This window comes from Labrus mixtus, chromosome 1, assembly GCF_963584025.1.
Source record: "Labrus mixtus chromosome 1, fLabMix1.1, whole genome shotgun sequence".
In the NCBI taxonomy this organism is placed as follows: domain Eukaryota; kingdom Metazoa; phylum Chordata; class Actinopteri; order Labriformes; family Labridae; genus Labrus; species Labrus mixtus.
This window is the reverse complement of record NC_083612.1, coordinates 2,044,601-2,059,692: the sequence shown is the minus strand read 5'-3', so window position 1 is coordinate 2,059,692 and position 15,092 is coordinate 2,044,601. Positions and strand designations below refer to the sequence as shown.

The 15,092-nt window shown below is 45.4% G+C and overlaps 1 protein-coding gene across 1 annotated transcript in view; it reads left to right on the top strand.

Annotated features, from left to right (window-relative positions):
* Positions 1-14,470, top strand: part of LOC132978986 (A-kinase anchor protein 13-like) — a 124,805-nt gene extending 110,335 nt beyond the window's left edge. The window contains exons 32-40 of the mRNA XM_061044408.1: positions 2,847-2,993; positions 5,895-5,968; positions 6,839-6,883; positions 8,217-8,267; positions 8,497-8,769; positions 9,938-10,102; positions 10,295-10,598; positions 11,595-11,678; positions 11,739-14,470. Coding sequence (XP_060900391.1) covers positions 2,847-2,993; positions 5,895-5,968; positions 6,839-6,883; positions 8,217-8,267; positions 8,497-8,769; positions 9,938-10,102; positions 10,295-10,598; positions 11,595-11,647 — 1,112 coding nt within the window. The 3' untranslated portion in view covers positions 11,648-11,678; positions 11,739-14,470. The remainder of the gene's footprint in view (positions 1-2,846; positions 2,994-5,894; positions 5,969-6,838; positions 6,884-8,216; positions 8,268-8,496; positions 8,770-9,937; positions 10,103-10,294; positions 10,599-11,594; positions 11,679-11,738) is intronic.
* The last annotated feature ends 622 nt before the right edge of the window (positions 14,471-15,092 follow it).

The window sequence follows — 15,092 nt, the reverse complement described above, 5'->3', positions numbered from 1 at the left end:
ACACCCATCAGACCACCGGCAGAGAAACAACATTTTTACTGATTTAAGACCTACTATTAGAGATCTGCTGAACTCTATCAATCATGATATTCCAACAAAAACAGTCCTGCAGCATCAACAAGATTCCCCACGATTTAAAAATCCAGTCGATGATTAAATCCAAACACATTTCATCCATTAAGATCCACAGATTGATTTACATTTCCCGGCACTGTTCCCCTTTCTCCTGCTGTATCTTATATCTTATGACTGATTTATTTCAACTGCCATACTTCAAAAATGGCGACCGCACGTTGATCATTCAATTCGCTGTTACCCAGCCTGTAACAGCCAATGAGAGCCTGAGTTGAAAAGGAGGTGCCTGCCTCTGTTTTGATGTAGACATAACCGGCCAATTGCACACGACTGTGCCGATGATTGACATCTCCTGTAGCCAATGAAATTCTCCGAACATGGATCCACTGCTTCTATCAAAACTTCAGGTGATGTCTTCATGCACACCCTGAGGAGAGTGATTTAAAGTATTTATAAGGTGATATTTACACAAAGAGAGGTGATGAGTCATGAATTATTTAAGACAGACTAATCTTTGTGAAGTTAGACGTTAAACACCCCCGTAGAGCTGGAGTGGAACGATCCTCGTGCTCGACTGTGAGACCGACAGTCGACCAAGGCTCGACTAAGTTTCGACTTTTTGGGTTCCAACAGAGTTATTGGTGTGCAAAGCAATTTTTCATAACATCATAATCCTGACAGTGTGTTCCAAATGAAACTGTCCAACACAGGAAGAAAAACATCCGATTTTTAATGTGGCATCCCAGTTTAGTTATCGTCATTGCAGGAACAACACTCACCTTTACTAACAACACAAACATGGCTCTGCTCTGTTCCATGACGACCGTTTCCAGGAAGACGAGTCTGTGCGCCAGCGAGCACTTAATCAAGAGGCTGCTGCTGGAACATCCTCTCTGCACACGGCGGGTACTGATTAATTACACCGCTGGTTCTCATGGTGCTGCAGGTCAGAATGTCCTGCTGGGAGAAAAAAAGCTCAACCAGCACTTGATGGTATTTTTAAAACTATTTCAATCCAGAGTCCATGACGGCGAGCATGACGACCACAACTCTCAAGACAAAAGAGACCTTGCACTGCACAGGAGCACGCTGCACATTAACATTTTGATTTGAATCAAACCGTCAGATGAACTCAAACTTAACATTTCACCTCTCCTCGGAGATACCTGCGAGCTAATCGATCGTCGATCAAATGTGCACGAGAGGAAAGCAGCGCTAGTAAAAAAAAGTGATCCATGTGAGTGAGTTTTTATCATGACAGAGGGAGAGAGACAAAGAAGTTCAGCACATCATCTGCACCGGTTCACTCGCTTTGTATTGAAACAATCACAAATAAAACTGTTTCTCAAGTGTCTGCTTCAAAAACATTTACAAAATATCCCGATGACATTTTTTAAAGGGGACACATTGTGAAAAATCCTCTTCTACAGTGTTTCTGAACATATATCTGTGTAACCTGAGAGTCTACTGACCCACAACATGTGAAATAAACCATCCAGTTCTTTGTTTGTGGTCTGCATAAGTCTTACAACACAGAGAAAAATGCTCTGTTTCAAATGTGCTCTCCTTGTGATGTCACAGTGGGATTTTGTTAAAAAAAAAATCCCCTCTCCACCCATGGACTCCACCCCCAGCCTAGAACAAAACTTCTGCGCTGGTCCGCCATTTTTATTCTCTCTACAGAGGAGTGATGTCTACGGGGAAAACTCAGGGCGGGGTCATTACATTTAAAGAGACACACACACCAAAACGGAGCGTTCTGAGAGAGCTGGTTTATACAGGGTCACAAACCTCCTCTGGTGCTTGATTCATGTTATATTTTGACCAAAGCACAGCACAGATGTTTCACTTAGACCACAGGGGAAATGAAAATATGTCCTCTTTAAATATTGTTAAATCTAAAAACATCTCTTGTTTCCAAGGCGCTCGTATTCAAAGACATGAGCAACAAAGAACGGAGAAACTTGGTACTGATTTCTAAGGACTGCTGCAGGCTAACACTGTTCCATGAAAACATGTACTTGGTCACAAAATCCCAGGAATGTATCGTCTAGTTTACAGGTTGCGTAACTGACATAAAACTAAGAATAGTTTTCAGCCCTAATACGGGAAAGATGTAAGAAGGAGAGCTTTCCCCTTTCAAACGTAGAGGAGAGTCTCTCGCTGTGTTTCTCAGCTCCTTCATCCAAAGCCTGCAGCAATAATTGTCCTTATCTGATATGTGAATTGGCAGCAGTAATGTCGTTTCTTTTCTGAGGTTATTGTGTTTACTGTGTTTTCACATCCAGCAGAAGCAGCTTTTGTTTCTCCTCAGTTCCACCTGAAAGGTCGCCGCGCTGCGTCGTCTCCTGACATGTGTGGAAACAATACTGTAAATGTATTTCCAGAGTTTCATATATATTTTCAGTTGGATAAAGACGTTTAAACTTTTAGTGGAGGAGCTCGGCGGTTCAAACAGGTTGTCAATAGTTGCTAAGCAACAGGAGCCAATGCCAGGTTTGAAGGCAGAAGTGTCTGGTGGGATTCATGAGTGCAGAGCTGCACAGTAACAGAGTTAGCCGAGATAATTCACTTACTGACCTGCACACTGGTGTGTGTGTGTGTGTGTGTGTGTGTGTGTGTGTGTGTGTGTGTGTGTGTGTGTGTGTGTGTGTGTGTGTGTGTGTGTGTGTGTGTGTGTGTGTGTGTGTGTGTGTGTGTGTGTGTGTGTGTGTGTGTGTGTGTGTGTGTGTGTGTGTGTGTGTGTGTGTGTGTGTGTGTGTGTGTGACAGTGGAGACGTTGCAGGCTCTGGTGAACGGCAGTCTGGGCGGAGCGATGGCCAGTGTCCAGGAAGTAGCGAGCACGGGGCCGGTGTGTCTGCCGCGTCGGGCCGAGACCTTCGGAGGCTTCGACAGTCACCAGATGCACAGCAGTAAGAGTGAGTCGAAAATATGAAACCCCCTCGATCTCCACTTAAAGACTGAGCTGCTAACAGGTGTAGAAAGACCCAGGTGTCGAAAGGCCCAGGTGTAGAAAGACCCAGGTGTCGAAAGGCCCAGGTGTAGAAAGACCCAGGTGTAGAAAGACCCAGGTGTAGAAAGACCCAGGTGTAGTAAGGCCCAGGTGTAGAAAGACCCAGGTGTAGTAAGACCCAGGTGTAGTAAGGCCCAGGTGTAGAAAGACCCAGGTGTAGTAAGACCCAGGTGTAGTTAGGCCCAGGTGTAGAAGGGCCCAGGTGTAGAAAGACCCAGGTGTAGAAAGACCCAGGTGTAGTAAGACCCAGGTGTAGTAAGGCCCAGGTGTAGAAGGGCCCAGGTGTAGAAAGACCCAGGTGTAGAAAGACCCAGGTGTAGTAAGACCCAGGTGTAGTAAGGCCCAGGTGTAGAAGGGCCCAGGTGTAGAAAGACCCAGGTGTAGAAAGACCCAGGTGTAGTAAGGCCCAGGTGTAGAAAGACCCAGGTGTAGTAAGACCCAGGTGTAGTTAGGCCCAGGTGTAGAAAGACCCAGGTGTAGTAAGACCCAGGTGTAGTTAGGCCCAGGTGTAGAAAGACCCAGGTGTAGTAAGGCCCAGGTGTAGAAAGACCCAGGTGTAGTAAGGCCCAGGTGTAGAAGGGCCCAGGTGTAGAAGGGCCCAGGTGTAGAAGGGCCCAGGTGTAGAAAGACCCAGGTGTAGAAAGACCCAGGTGTAGTAAGGCCCAGGTGTAGAAAGACCCAGGTGTAGTAAGACCCAGGTGTAGTTAGGCCCAGGTGTAGAAAGACCCAGGTTTTGGAAGGCCCAGGTATAGAAAGGCCCAGGTGAAGAAAGACCCAGGTATAGAAAGGCCCAGGTGAAGAAAGACCCAGGTGTAGAAAGACCCAGGTGTAGTAAGACCCAGGTGTAGTTAGGCCCAGGTGTAGAAAGACCCAGGTATAGAAAGGCCCAGGTGTAGAAAGACCCAGGTGTAGAAAGACCCAGGTGTAGTAAGGCCCAGGTGTAGAAAGACCCAGGTGTAGTAAGACCCAGGTGTAGTTAGGCCCAGGTGTAGAAAGACCCAGGTTTTGGAAGGCCCAGGTATAGAAAGACCCAGGTGTAGAAAGACCCAGGTGTAGAAAGACCCAGGTTTTGGAAGGCCCAGGTGTAGTAAGGCCCAGGTGAAGAAAGACCCAGGTGTAGAAAGACCCAGGTGTAGTAAGACCCAGGTGTAGAAAGACCCAGGTGTAGTTAGGCCCAGGTATAGAAAGGTCCAGGTGAAGAAAGACCCAGGTGTAGAAAGACCCAGGTATAGAAAGGCCCAGGTGAAGAAAGACCCAGGTGTAGTTAGGCCCAGGTATAGAAAGGTCCAGGTGAAGAAAGACCCAGGTGTAGAAAGAACCAGGTTTTGGAAGGCCCAGGTTTTGGAAGACCCAGGTGAAAACATTCCTCTGTTCACTCTGAAACAGATCCCTAGCTTTCCCACAATGCCCCTCTTTAGTGCAGTTAGATAAAACATTTGAGACGAGGACTTGGACAGCAGAACTGCATCACCCTGAGGGAGACGTTGCCGGGGGCGATACCTCAGAAGTGAAACTCTGCTGACAGTGAGAGAGATCAGGAGGTTCAGACTTCCTGATTCTTTTTCTCCTCTGCAGAAGAACATGCATCTTTATTTTATATAATGAAATAAAGATTTATAAGATTTACATCTTTAAACTTCTCCATTGAGGTGAAGATACACGACACACACAAACTAAACTTTGTTTTGTTCTCCTGGATGTTTGTTTACCAGGTGATGACCATGAGACTGAAGTTCAAAGACTTCTTTATTAGTCACTCAAATTTAAAACAAGACGTGGATTAAGTGAAGCCAATTGATCAGCAACCTCTGGCGTTAAAAGATTAAGCCAATCCTGAATTTTTTAAATCCTGCAGTTCCTGGAGTGTCCACTAGAGGCTGGCTGCAGAAGCACAGGAAGTCACATACACACCCATTCTAAAAAGCCTGTTTTTACAGCAGAGATTAACATGTTTACAGCCTGGTTCAAAAAACCAAATAGGTGTGATTAGCTCATGTCTCGATGGACACACACTGTACGGGGGGTGAATGTTTTGATGACTCATCAGTTTTGATTTGATGAAGGATAAGAGTTATTCACAATAAGGCGTGTAGCTGACCTGATTGACAGGTGGGCGCGGTGTAACGGTTTGTCAGGAGGTTTAAAACCCGCCTCAGCTCCAGCTCTCAGCCTGTCGTTAGGTTGACTGAAAGTTAGACTGAGACAGCATTTCCAGCATGGAGACCGCCATCGATGGGACTCCAGCGCCCCCTGCAGGAACAGACGGGTGACCTCACTCAGGCTTCAAATATAGTTATTATATAGAGCTCTGATTGTTTGAATGGAAATAAGAAGCGAGCCTCCATCTCTGTCTCTATTTTTTAACGAGTTAGTGCCTTCAGCTGCTTCTTTTAAGTCTTCTAAATATAAAAACATGTTTCTAACTTTATGAAATGATGGTAAGATCTAAATCAATGTTAAAGCAGCGCATCAGGATTCAGGCTAGAGCTGGAGGATATGGCATCAAAATGAAATCTTAATTTCTACAAACATGACTCTCAGCCTTATATTTAATTTTAAAGAAGCTGGAGGATCACATGTTTGTACTCTTTTCTTCTGCATCATTTATTCAGTACGCCTGTTCACTGACTCTCAGTGCAGACACCTTATTGATTACATCATGTCAACATATCTGATCAGTGTGCATTTGGTATGAAACATGTATGACTTCTGTCTCCTGCTCTTCTTCTGTCTCTCAGTCGATGTGACGGTTTCTTTTTGCTGCCTGCCTCACTCTTGTCTCCTGTTGTTTCCTTTTTTCTTTCAGCCGGAGACAGAGATGAGAGCGAGGACACGGCGGGAGATCTGCGCAGGACGGAGTCCGACAGCGTTTTAAAGAAGGTCGGTAAACTCAGCAGCTAATTACTCTTTGACTATGAAGCCGCTCCCCCCCCCCTCCCCCCGCGCCTCAATGAGAACCTGAGGCCGAGTGTGTGGGGCCGGGTGGGGGGGGATGCATTTGTCCTCCAACATTAACAACAACACTAAGATGAATTTAGCTGCTCTCCTCCTCTCCAGTGAATTAGCCTCTTGACTCCTCCTGCCAGGTCCCGTTGCTAATAGCGACCATCAGTTGTGTAAGGAGTCAATGGATGAAAATGAATGGTGTGCCTTTAGGTGCTGCTGTCGTCGCTCTGCACTGGATTCTGGCCTCTGTGCTCGTTTATCCTGCACACACATCCAGCAGCTGGACGCCACATAATGATGCCCTGAATGTTTGAGTGGATCCAAGATATCGAGAGTCTGAACAAACGTGGCTTTTTTTTGTGCTCATTTACAACTTTCCCGAACGACTCATTAATTTATTTCATCCCGGGCGTGAAGCCAAAGATCAGAGAGGTTCAGTGAAAGAAGGAGGTGTTTGCAGAAGTCAGAACGATCACTCCAGATAAACAATGCAGAGCTAAGAAGTCAAAGAATTTTCAGTTTTTCACCCCAGGTCATGTTTTCTCTTCTCAAATTGAATTTTTTTAGAGACGTTTAACCGTCCTTACTGGAAACACAGCTTCCAGCCTGCTGTGTCCCTGCATCAGCTGCACATAATCACACGCTGATACAATTAGATTTAAGACGCCCACGTCTGTCGCTGTAATCACATCCAATCAGACATGTATACATTGTTCCACGCTCCCATAATGTACACCATAAGTTGTGTGTGTGTGTGTGTGTGTGTGTGTGTGTTCATCACTGTGTGTTTGTGTTTGTGTGCAGGGAGGAAACGCCAACCTGCTGCAGCTGCTCAAGAGGAACAGTGAGGTAACTCTGACTTCCCGTCCTCGACTCGATTACACCTGCTGTTCACATGGAAACTGTCCCCACTCTGCTCACACTGAAACACCAGTGATAGCATGCTGAAGTTTAATCAAAGAAGCATCAAAAAAACAAAAGGAGTGACCCAAAAACATGCAGCCAGAAAACAAATATACTGTATGATAAAGATTTAAAGGACCAATCAGTGAGATGTGTAGTGACTGAAATGATGAAATGACCTTACTATATCATCATATGCTCTGGATTTGTTTGGACCAGAGAAGGTAGGCGGTTTTAAGGTGACCCCCTCACACGACCGTTTTGGATGCCCCTCTGTTTGCCAGATATGAGAGCAGTTATCAGGTCAACAGGTGTTGCAGCGATGGAAGCGGGTCAAGAGAAGTGGTTCAGATAGAAGTGATTGTACCCGACCTAAAAAGCCTCTGCATGTTTCTAATAAGCTCCACGAGCAGAAACGTGCTCAAACTAGGATCAATATTGGAGATGCTTTTGAAAAATGGAGAGAGGTTAGAACACAGAAAGGTTTACAGACCCATGCAGAGCTGGATAAACACTGAAGCTTCAGAGTCCACCACATGGTGACCTGTGTGAACATGGACTCTAGAGAGGAGGGGGAGAGACAGCTCTCTGCAATGATTAGAATTTGAACTGCAGTACCCATTTTAAACACTAGGGGTCAGAGTTACATACTGCTCCTTTAAATAAACATTAGAGAGCAACCTTCCCGTGCAATGCAAGTACAGCATCAATCAATCTAAACAGGTCATCACTGAGAAACAGAACGTTTTGGTGTTCCATAAATATTTCAGCTGACCAAAGATGCAGATAAAAAACTATCTGCTTGTCAAACCGACATCCTGACGGACAGTTTGATAACTCTGCTGTATTTAAATGTTGGAGTGAAAACTTCCTGCAGAAGTTCTCTGTTAGTCATAAATGCTGTTTTGCTTCAGTTCCAGTGAATCTTAATTGGAGCATTTGGAGCGCTTGGTAAACATGGTGACAGCTGAAAGCTCCGTGGCCTTGTCTCTTTGTCAGAGTCTGAATGGAGGAAAAGGTCACATCATCTTTAAATTCATGTCAGTTTAAATGCTGCCTTTTGTCCGAGCGTCGACCTGTGAAAATTCAAATTGCATCCAATCTTGTCCGTGGAGCTTATTAAGAGCAGAAGTCAACATTTCAAAATGACGCACTGCCGGGGGCGTCCAGGTCGCGTTTTTAACGAGCAGGAACAACATTTAACAGACAGGGTGACGAGAAGAGAAACAGGATGTGTGATGTTGACGAGATGCTCAGTGACTTCTCTTTTCTCTCACAGCAGGTCCTCCACAGCGTCTCCAACCTGCACCTCCTGCTCAGCACTCTGCAGGTAACACAGCGCACACATGCTCTCCTGATCAGAAGCAGAGAAACTTTCTGCATCTACTGTAAAATAAAACAAAAGCATCACTTCTTGTTTGAAACAAAGAAAGTAAATATATATCTGAGGAACCTTCAGGTGCAATGAGCAAAACAACAGGCACAGACGAAGAACCTCTTGTGACATTAGCATAAAGGAAGTGTCTGAGCTAATCAATCTCTGCTCGTGGCTCTCCCAGGCGGTGGTGGTCCAGCAGGACAGCTTCATAGAAGACCAGCGGCAGGCCCTGAGCGAGCGCCCCTCCTCCTGCTCGTCTTTATCACGGCCGTCGTCTCGGCCCGGCTCGCTGATCGAACAGGAGAAGCAGCGCAGCCTGGAGAAGCAGCGGCAGGAGCTGGCCTCCCTGCAGAGGCAGCAGGCGGCTCATGCTGAGGAGAAGAGGAGGAGGGAGAGGGAGTGGGAGCACAGGGAGCAGCAGCTGATGGAGAGGGAGGTGCTGGTGCACACACAGGTACTTACTTTGCATCATTTTTCCAGCAGTTCTGCAGAATATTGATGTGTCTCCTGGCAGCTGTAATTCTTAATAAAACCCCCGCTGTGTTTCTTTTTCAGCAGATGGATCGATTTATACTTTAGTTAAGACTTGAACCTGTGTGAAAGACGGTCGTAGTTTCCTGCAGGAAATAACAAGCCTTTTAGGGAAGGTGTCTGTTTTCCTCATGCTAAGCTTCTCTTGACAGAGGAAGCACTCTTCAGTATTTTACTTTTTACTGCAGCCATGCAAACCCTTAAAGACTATCAGAAATACTTTATTAATCCTAGGGGGGAATTTGTTTGCTACAGTTGCTCATAACATCAAAAATCAGTAGGAAGTACAGATAAGTTCATAATATAAAATAAAATAACAACAGTATAACAATATAATAAGCATAAGTACCAAGTGAAAGCAATAATAAAGTAGTATAAGTAATAAGCTATGTTCAAGCGAATATAAACAATATTTACAAATATGAATATACACTGATGGATTAACGGCGTAGATATTGTACGGTTCATGTATAGATTGCACTTTTGATGTATAAATATTGTCCAGTTTTCAACAGGTTACACAGTTGTGCTAAAGGCTGTGGTACGAGTTTCACTGAGTTCTTGTCTGGGTTTGAAACATGTTGACGGTTAACAAAAGTTTCCTTCTTGTAAATGTGGTTTGAAAAGAGTTTTTAAGTGTTGCAGTAAAGTTCAGTTCACGTTGTCAACATTCATAGTTATGCAGAATATTCTATAAAAGTTTGGATTAATGTTTGTTTGACATCGTCATTGTTTCACTTTTGGTCGTAGCTTTGTGTCATTTAAAGATTTCTTTGGGTATGTTCTCGGTTAAAATAAGAAGGAGAGTGGGGAAAGGAGTCGCAGGTCAGTCTTGAACCTGGACAGACGCCCCCTTAGCCTCAGGACATGGGGCGGGACCTCACCACTAGGCCATCTGTGCCACAGCTCTAGTGTCATTTTAACATGCAGCAAAGGGCAGAGGTCAGATTTGAACCACAGCCTCTGTAGAAAATGTGTAACTGTCTAAAGATCTGTTACGTCGCTGTACTCGATGAGCAGCTCACCTCAGTGTTTAATGTTTGAACTGAACATTTCAATAAATCCATCGATGCACTTCCTAACCACTGCAGGAGGAGGAGGTCTGCAAGCAGCACAAGGAGCTGGAGGAGGCCAAGCTGGAGCTGCAGAGTAAGAAGGACGAGTACCAGAGGGACCTGGAGCGGCTGAGGGACGCCCAGAGGAAGCTGGAGCGCGACAAGGAGGCTCTGCAGCGACACTTCGACAAGATGGACGAGGTGAGCGGGGGACGAGACGGTGGCATGTGTCGCTCCCTGTGGAGAAACCGCCGCTTTGTGTTTTCTTCTCCTGAACTTAACCGATGAAAAATCTGAAAATAATTCTCTTTGTTTGTAGAATAAGAATAGACACTTTCACAACATGTGGGTGTAGATAACAAGCTGTACATCCTTCTTACCTCCACCCTTTAGAATCCCTCCACCACTCTGGATGACCTCCAGTTCCCCGCCGGTTCCCAGTCTCCGGAGCCGGATCCACCGGAGCTCTCCTCCTCATCCTCGTCCTCCCTGCCGAGGCTGCAGCCCCAGAAGTCCAAGCCTAAAGGGAAAGGTCTCAATCCGTTTACCTCCAGCAACACCAACCTCAAGGGCAGTGAAGGCGGCAACAACCAGCTCTCAAAGAGTCTGCTGCAGCTGGCCAAGAACAAGAGCAAAGAGGGGAAAGAGAAGAAGAAGAAGAAGGGCAAAGGAGGAGGAGGCGGCGTGCAGACAGCAGGTTAGAGTTCAATAATTCAGCATGGTACAGAGAGTCCGCAGGTTGGAGATGAAGGGTCTCTGTCAAGGACACTTCAGATTAGACACATGACATTTGATTATCAGGGAGAGAGGAGGAGGAGGAGGAGGTGTAGTTAACAAGTGGATGAAGAACATGGAGAGATCAGTTAACCTCTTCAGGCCTGCTAACTTCCAGAGAGAGACTTCTTAACCATCTCTGAGAGAAAAACGTCCCCTGAATAAACACGAGCAGGAGAATGTTTCCTCTTATTTCTGCCTGTTTTAAAATCATCTTTAATAATCCATCTACATGAATCCACACGGGGACACAGCTCAATAACCAAGACCAGAGTGCTCCAAGACCGAGTCAAGACCGAGACATTTAGAGATCCAGACTAAGACCAAGACCATAAATATCTCTGACAAATCCTCATCTTGTGTTTAGGGGGCGTGTCACTCACTTAGACCGTAACACCGGGAAGGTTGTGGACGTAACAGGGGGATAAAAATCAAACTACAAATAAATTAAAGTTATTTGATCTTTTAGAAAGAGGAGCTTTCCTTCTTATCTCAGTAATGAGGTGGAGAAATAGCCGATCAGTGGTGGACTTGACCGATCTTGATTTAAGATCCGCCCAGTCTGAGACCGAGACAAGACCGACTAAAAATGCTTTTGATTCCTAGACGAGACAGAGACCTTCAAAAAGTGGTCCAGAGACCGCTCCTGAGACCAAAAACTGATTTAGAGTACCCCAATACGAGGTCCCAGCACCAGACCTGTTCATTGCCTTTGCATTGAGCAGTTTTTAAATGAGGGGATCAAAGGGGCTCGGACATGTTGCACCATCTGAAGTTCATATTAAATAGACCTTTATTTTAAAGAGAGAACAGGAAGCTGCTCTTCCTGCAGGAAATAAATTGTAGAATAAATCAGCAGGACAAATCCTCTGATAGGACGAGCGACACTGACTGACTCTCCTTCTCTCCCCCCCTGCAGACCCCCAGCACCTCCCAGAGCCCCCTCTGGACGGAGAAATCTTCTTCTGCTGAGAGAACTGGTTCTCCTCCTGGTCCTGGTCCTGGTCCTGGTCCTGGTCCTGGTCCTGGTCCTGGTCCTGGTCCTGGTCCTCGTCCTCGTCCTCCTTATCAACCCATCACAGCCACCCAGAGGACGAGTCTCTGCCCAGTAGCAATCCTCGACAGTGACTGAAACAGACTTTTTTTGCACCTTGGAAGGAAGTTTAAATTCCACAACATCACATGCAATCAAACAGACGATGTGTTATTAACACCACTGCTGGTACCTTTAAGAAGGTACGATATGTAAAGGAAGTACGAGTTCACAGGCGGAACATTTATCACTTATTCTGTCTCCAAAAAATCCTGTTTTCCTTCTCCAAGACGCCGCGCTTTCAAGACGGAGGATTCATCTCTTCATTTTGTACAATCATAAATTTGTGATAGAGGATCATATTGAAAAGCATTTCACAGAAGATTGCCTCGCAGGCTCTGCCAAGTGTGTCAGCGGCTCCACTGCCTCTGAGCCTCTGTGTTTGTTCAGAGGCCGTCCTGGCATCGAGTCCTCTGAAACGTGACTGAACCCCCTGGAACAAGGACACACCCAACAGATATGAATGTTAACGAGCTCCACATGGTGCTGGAAACTCTTCTTCCTGAACGTCTTCATCGACGACCACTAGCCGGCTGAAGGCAGCGAGGGGAAAGTAGTGAAGGAGGGATGAAGCGAGGTGTTTTCAGTGTTGTCTGCGGCGCTCCTCTCTGATAAACGATCCTGTATTAATCCACTCAGAAGGGGCGTCGCTGCCTTTACTCACCGTTCAAAAAAGAAGACACTAGTAGGTCCACTAATCTGCAGCTTTGAAAACAAACAGAAGTGGTGCATTAACCTGTTGGTAAGACTTGTGTAAATCAGTGAACTTCTTGTGATGACAGATACAACAGAAAACTAAGTACTCGGTCTTTTTCGATTCTCTGATTTTTTTAAATTTTCAAAATCCAAAACAAAAAATGCCAACCAGAATTTAAATTTTTTTAGTCACTTCAAATCCATTATTACCCCTTTAATAAGAATATTAATATCATATTTATATGATGCATAAACATCTGTCCTGTGCAGATGTGTCGGGTGGAGACGTACCTCTTACTTCACATCCTTCAGTTTGTTTCCTGGAGCCTCGGGTGGATCTGAACTTGATCCTCTGCTTAATCCGCCCGTCAACACGGCCCTCATCGCCTGCGGGGCTTCCCCATCCTCTTTTTTTAATTGCATGTACCTCTGCAGGTAGCATGCTGATGTGTCTGTGAGAGACGCACCCGGCTGATGGTTTGAGGAATCGGAGGTTGTTTTAGACGTTTAGAGAGAGAGAGAGAGAGGACGTTGACGTCATGTTTGCCTGTTTTGGACTCTGAACGACGGGAGCGTCTCAGCAGGTGTCGCCCGAGTCTCTGATTGTTTCCAATCAATCAACACTCGTCTGTGTTGTTAAGCACTTTGGTCCTAATGTGTCGATGCTTTTCGTTTCTCATCAGTGTGAGATGTCAATCAGGCAGATCTGTGTGGACTCTTTTTTTTAAATCGAGGGCGCAGACGCTCATGAAAGCAGCGACGATCCAAAGCGAGTAAAATGATTCAAACTAAACGGCTGCAGCTCCGTTTAGTTTTTGACGCCCATGTTTTAGCCACATCGTGCTCACGTTCAGGGCCACACACACACTCTACCTGCTGGACAGGTAGGAAGTCAAAGGAGGGCGAGTTCAAAAGAGCCGTTCTTCAGTGAATCAGCGCCACAGAACTCCTTTGTCTCGTCTTGAAGTGACCCGGCGTCTCGTCTGGCTTCATGTCTGTGCTGGTTTATTACTGTGTGTCTTCTAAGAGGCTTACAGAGGCCAGCCAATTAGTTGCTTCATGTCTTTTTGTTTATGGCTTTACGGTTAATCCTGTTGAAGAAACAGAGGGATGTTTCTGCCCCTCGCTTTAGGTGTGTTTGACCACTAGGGGGCGCTGCACCTACGACTGAATCACCTCCCTGTCTCACACAACAGACAGAAATATGAAAGTATTTTTTAATTCTTGTATTGTGAGAAGTGGAGACGCTGTCCTCGGCAGGTCAGAGATAAAGTGAGGAGCGTGGGCTCTCACACTCGCTGACATTTGTAATCGACTGCAGAAAACAAAGAAGTTGTCAGAGGTTGTAATCGGTTATTCAGTGAAACCACAGCAGACGCTTTGATATGAAAACACACACACACACACACACACACACACACACACACACACACACACACACACACACACACACACACACACACACACACACACACACACACACACACACACACACGGGTGTTGTATTTGGAGGGAGCGCTCTCTCTCTCTCCATCTCTGTGTACGGGACAATCAGCAGACGCGATGAGGAAAATGAACTCTCTCCCCGATGATGATGATGATGATGATGATGATGATGATGGGCCCGTCGGTGAGGCGAGCGTGTCCGTCAGGTGAACCCTGCGTAGCCTTAAATCTTAACGATGAAAATGCACTCGAGTAGAACCCAAACATCTTCTCAGGAGAGAGAGGAGAGCTTTTTGTACCCTCCGCTCCGACATGTAGGAAATGTCTGTACTATAAAAAAAACGCTTCATCCCCGACTATGTAAAAAAAAAAAGGGCAAAGACTTAATGTGTAAATATGATTTATGTATAAAACAAATCACATGTAAAAAAAAAAATCTGTTTTGTTGATTTATTGCAACATTTTATAAGAATGTTTTATTTATGTTTTATTCTCACCGCTGAGGTGATGTGAAGTCATATTTCTCTCGTAATAAAAAAAATCATTATGGACATAACGAGTGTTTGTTTCTTCATTTTTTAATCTCTCACACACAATCAGTCATGATAACATTTGAGATAGACATTAAGGAAACATGTTGAAGTGCTGGCTTCTCTGACAACAATGCAGCAGCCAGTATGTCCTCCTTCTAACTTTAGATTCTGCTCCTGAATGATCTGGATTTGTTTGGACCAGAGAAGGTAGACGGTTTTTAAAGGAGACATATTCTGAAAAATCCTCTTCTTCAGTGTTTCTGAACATATATTTGGGTAACCTGAGAGTCTACTGACCCACAACATGTGAAATAAACCATCCAGTCCTTTGTTTGTGGTCTGCATAAGTCTTACAACACAGAGGAAAATGCTCTGTTTCGCTCTCCTTGTGATGTCACAGTGGGATTCTGGTAAAAAAAAAAAATCTCCCTCCCCTCCCCTGGTATCTCCACCCATAGACTCCACCCCCAGCCTAGAGCAAAACTTTTACACAGGTCGGCCATTTTTATTCTCTCTACAGAGGAGTGATGTCTACGGGGAAAACTCGGGGGGGGGTCATTACATTTAAAGAGACACACACACCAAAACGGAGCGTTCTGAGAGAGCTGGTTTATACAGGGTCACAAACCTCCTCTGGTGCTTGATTCAT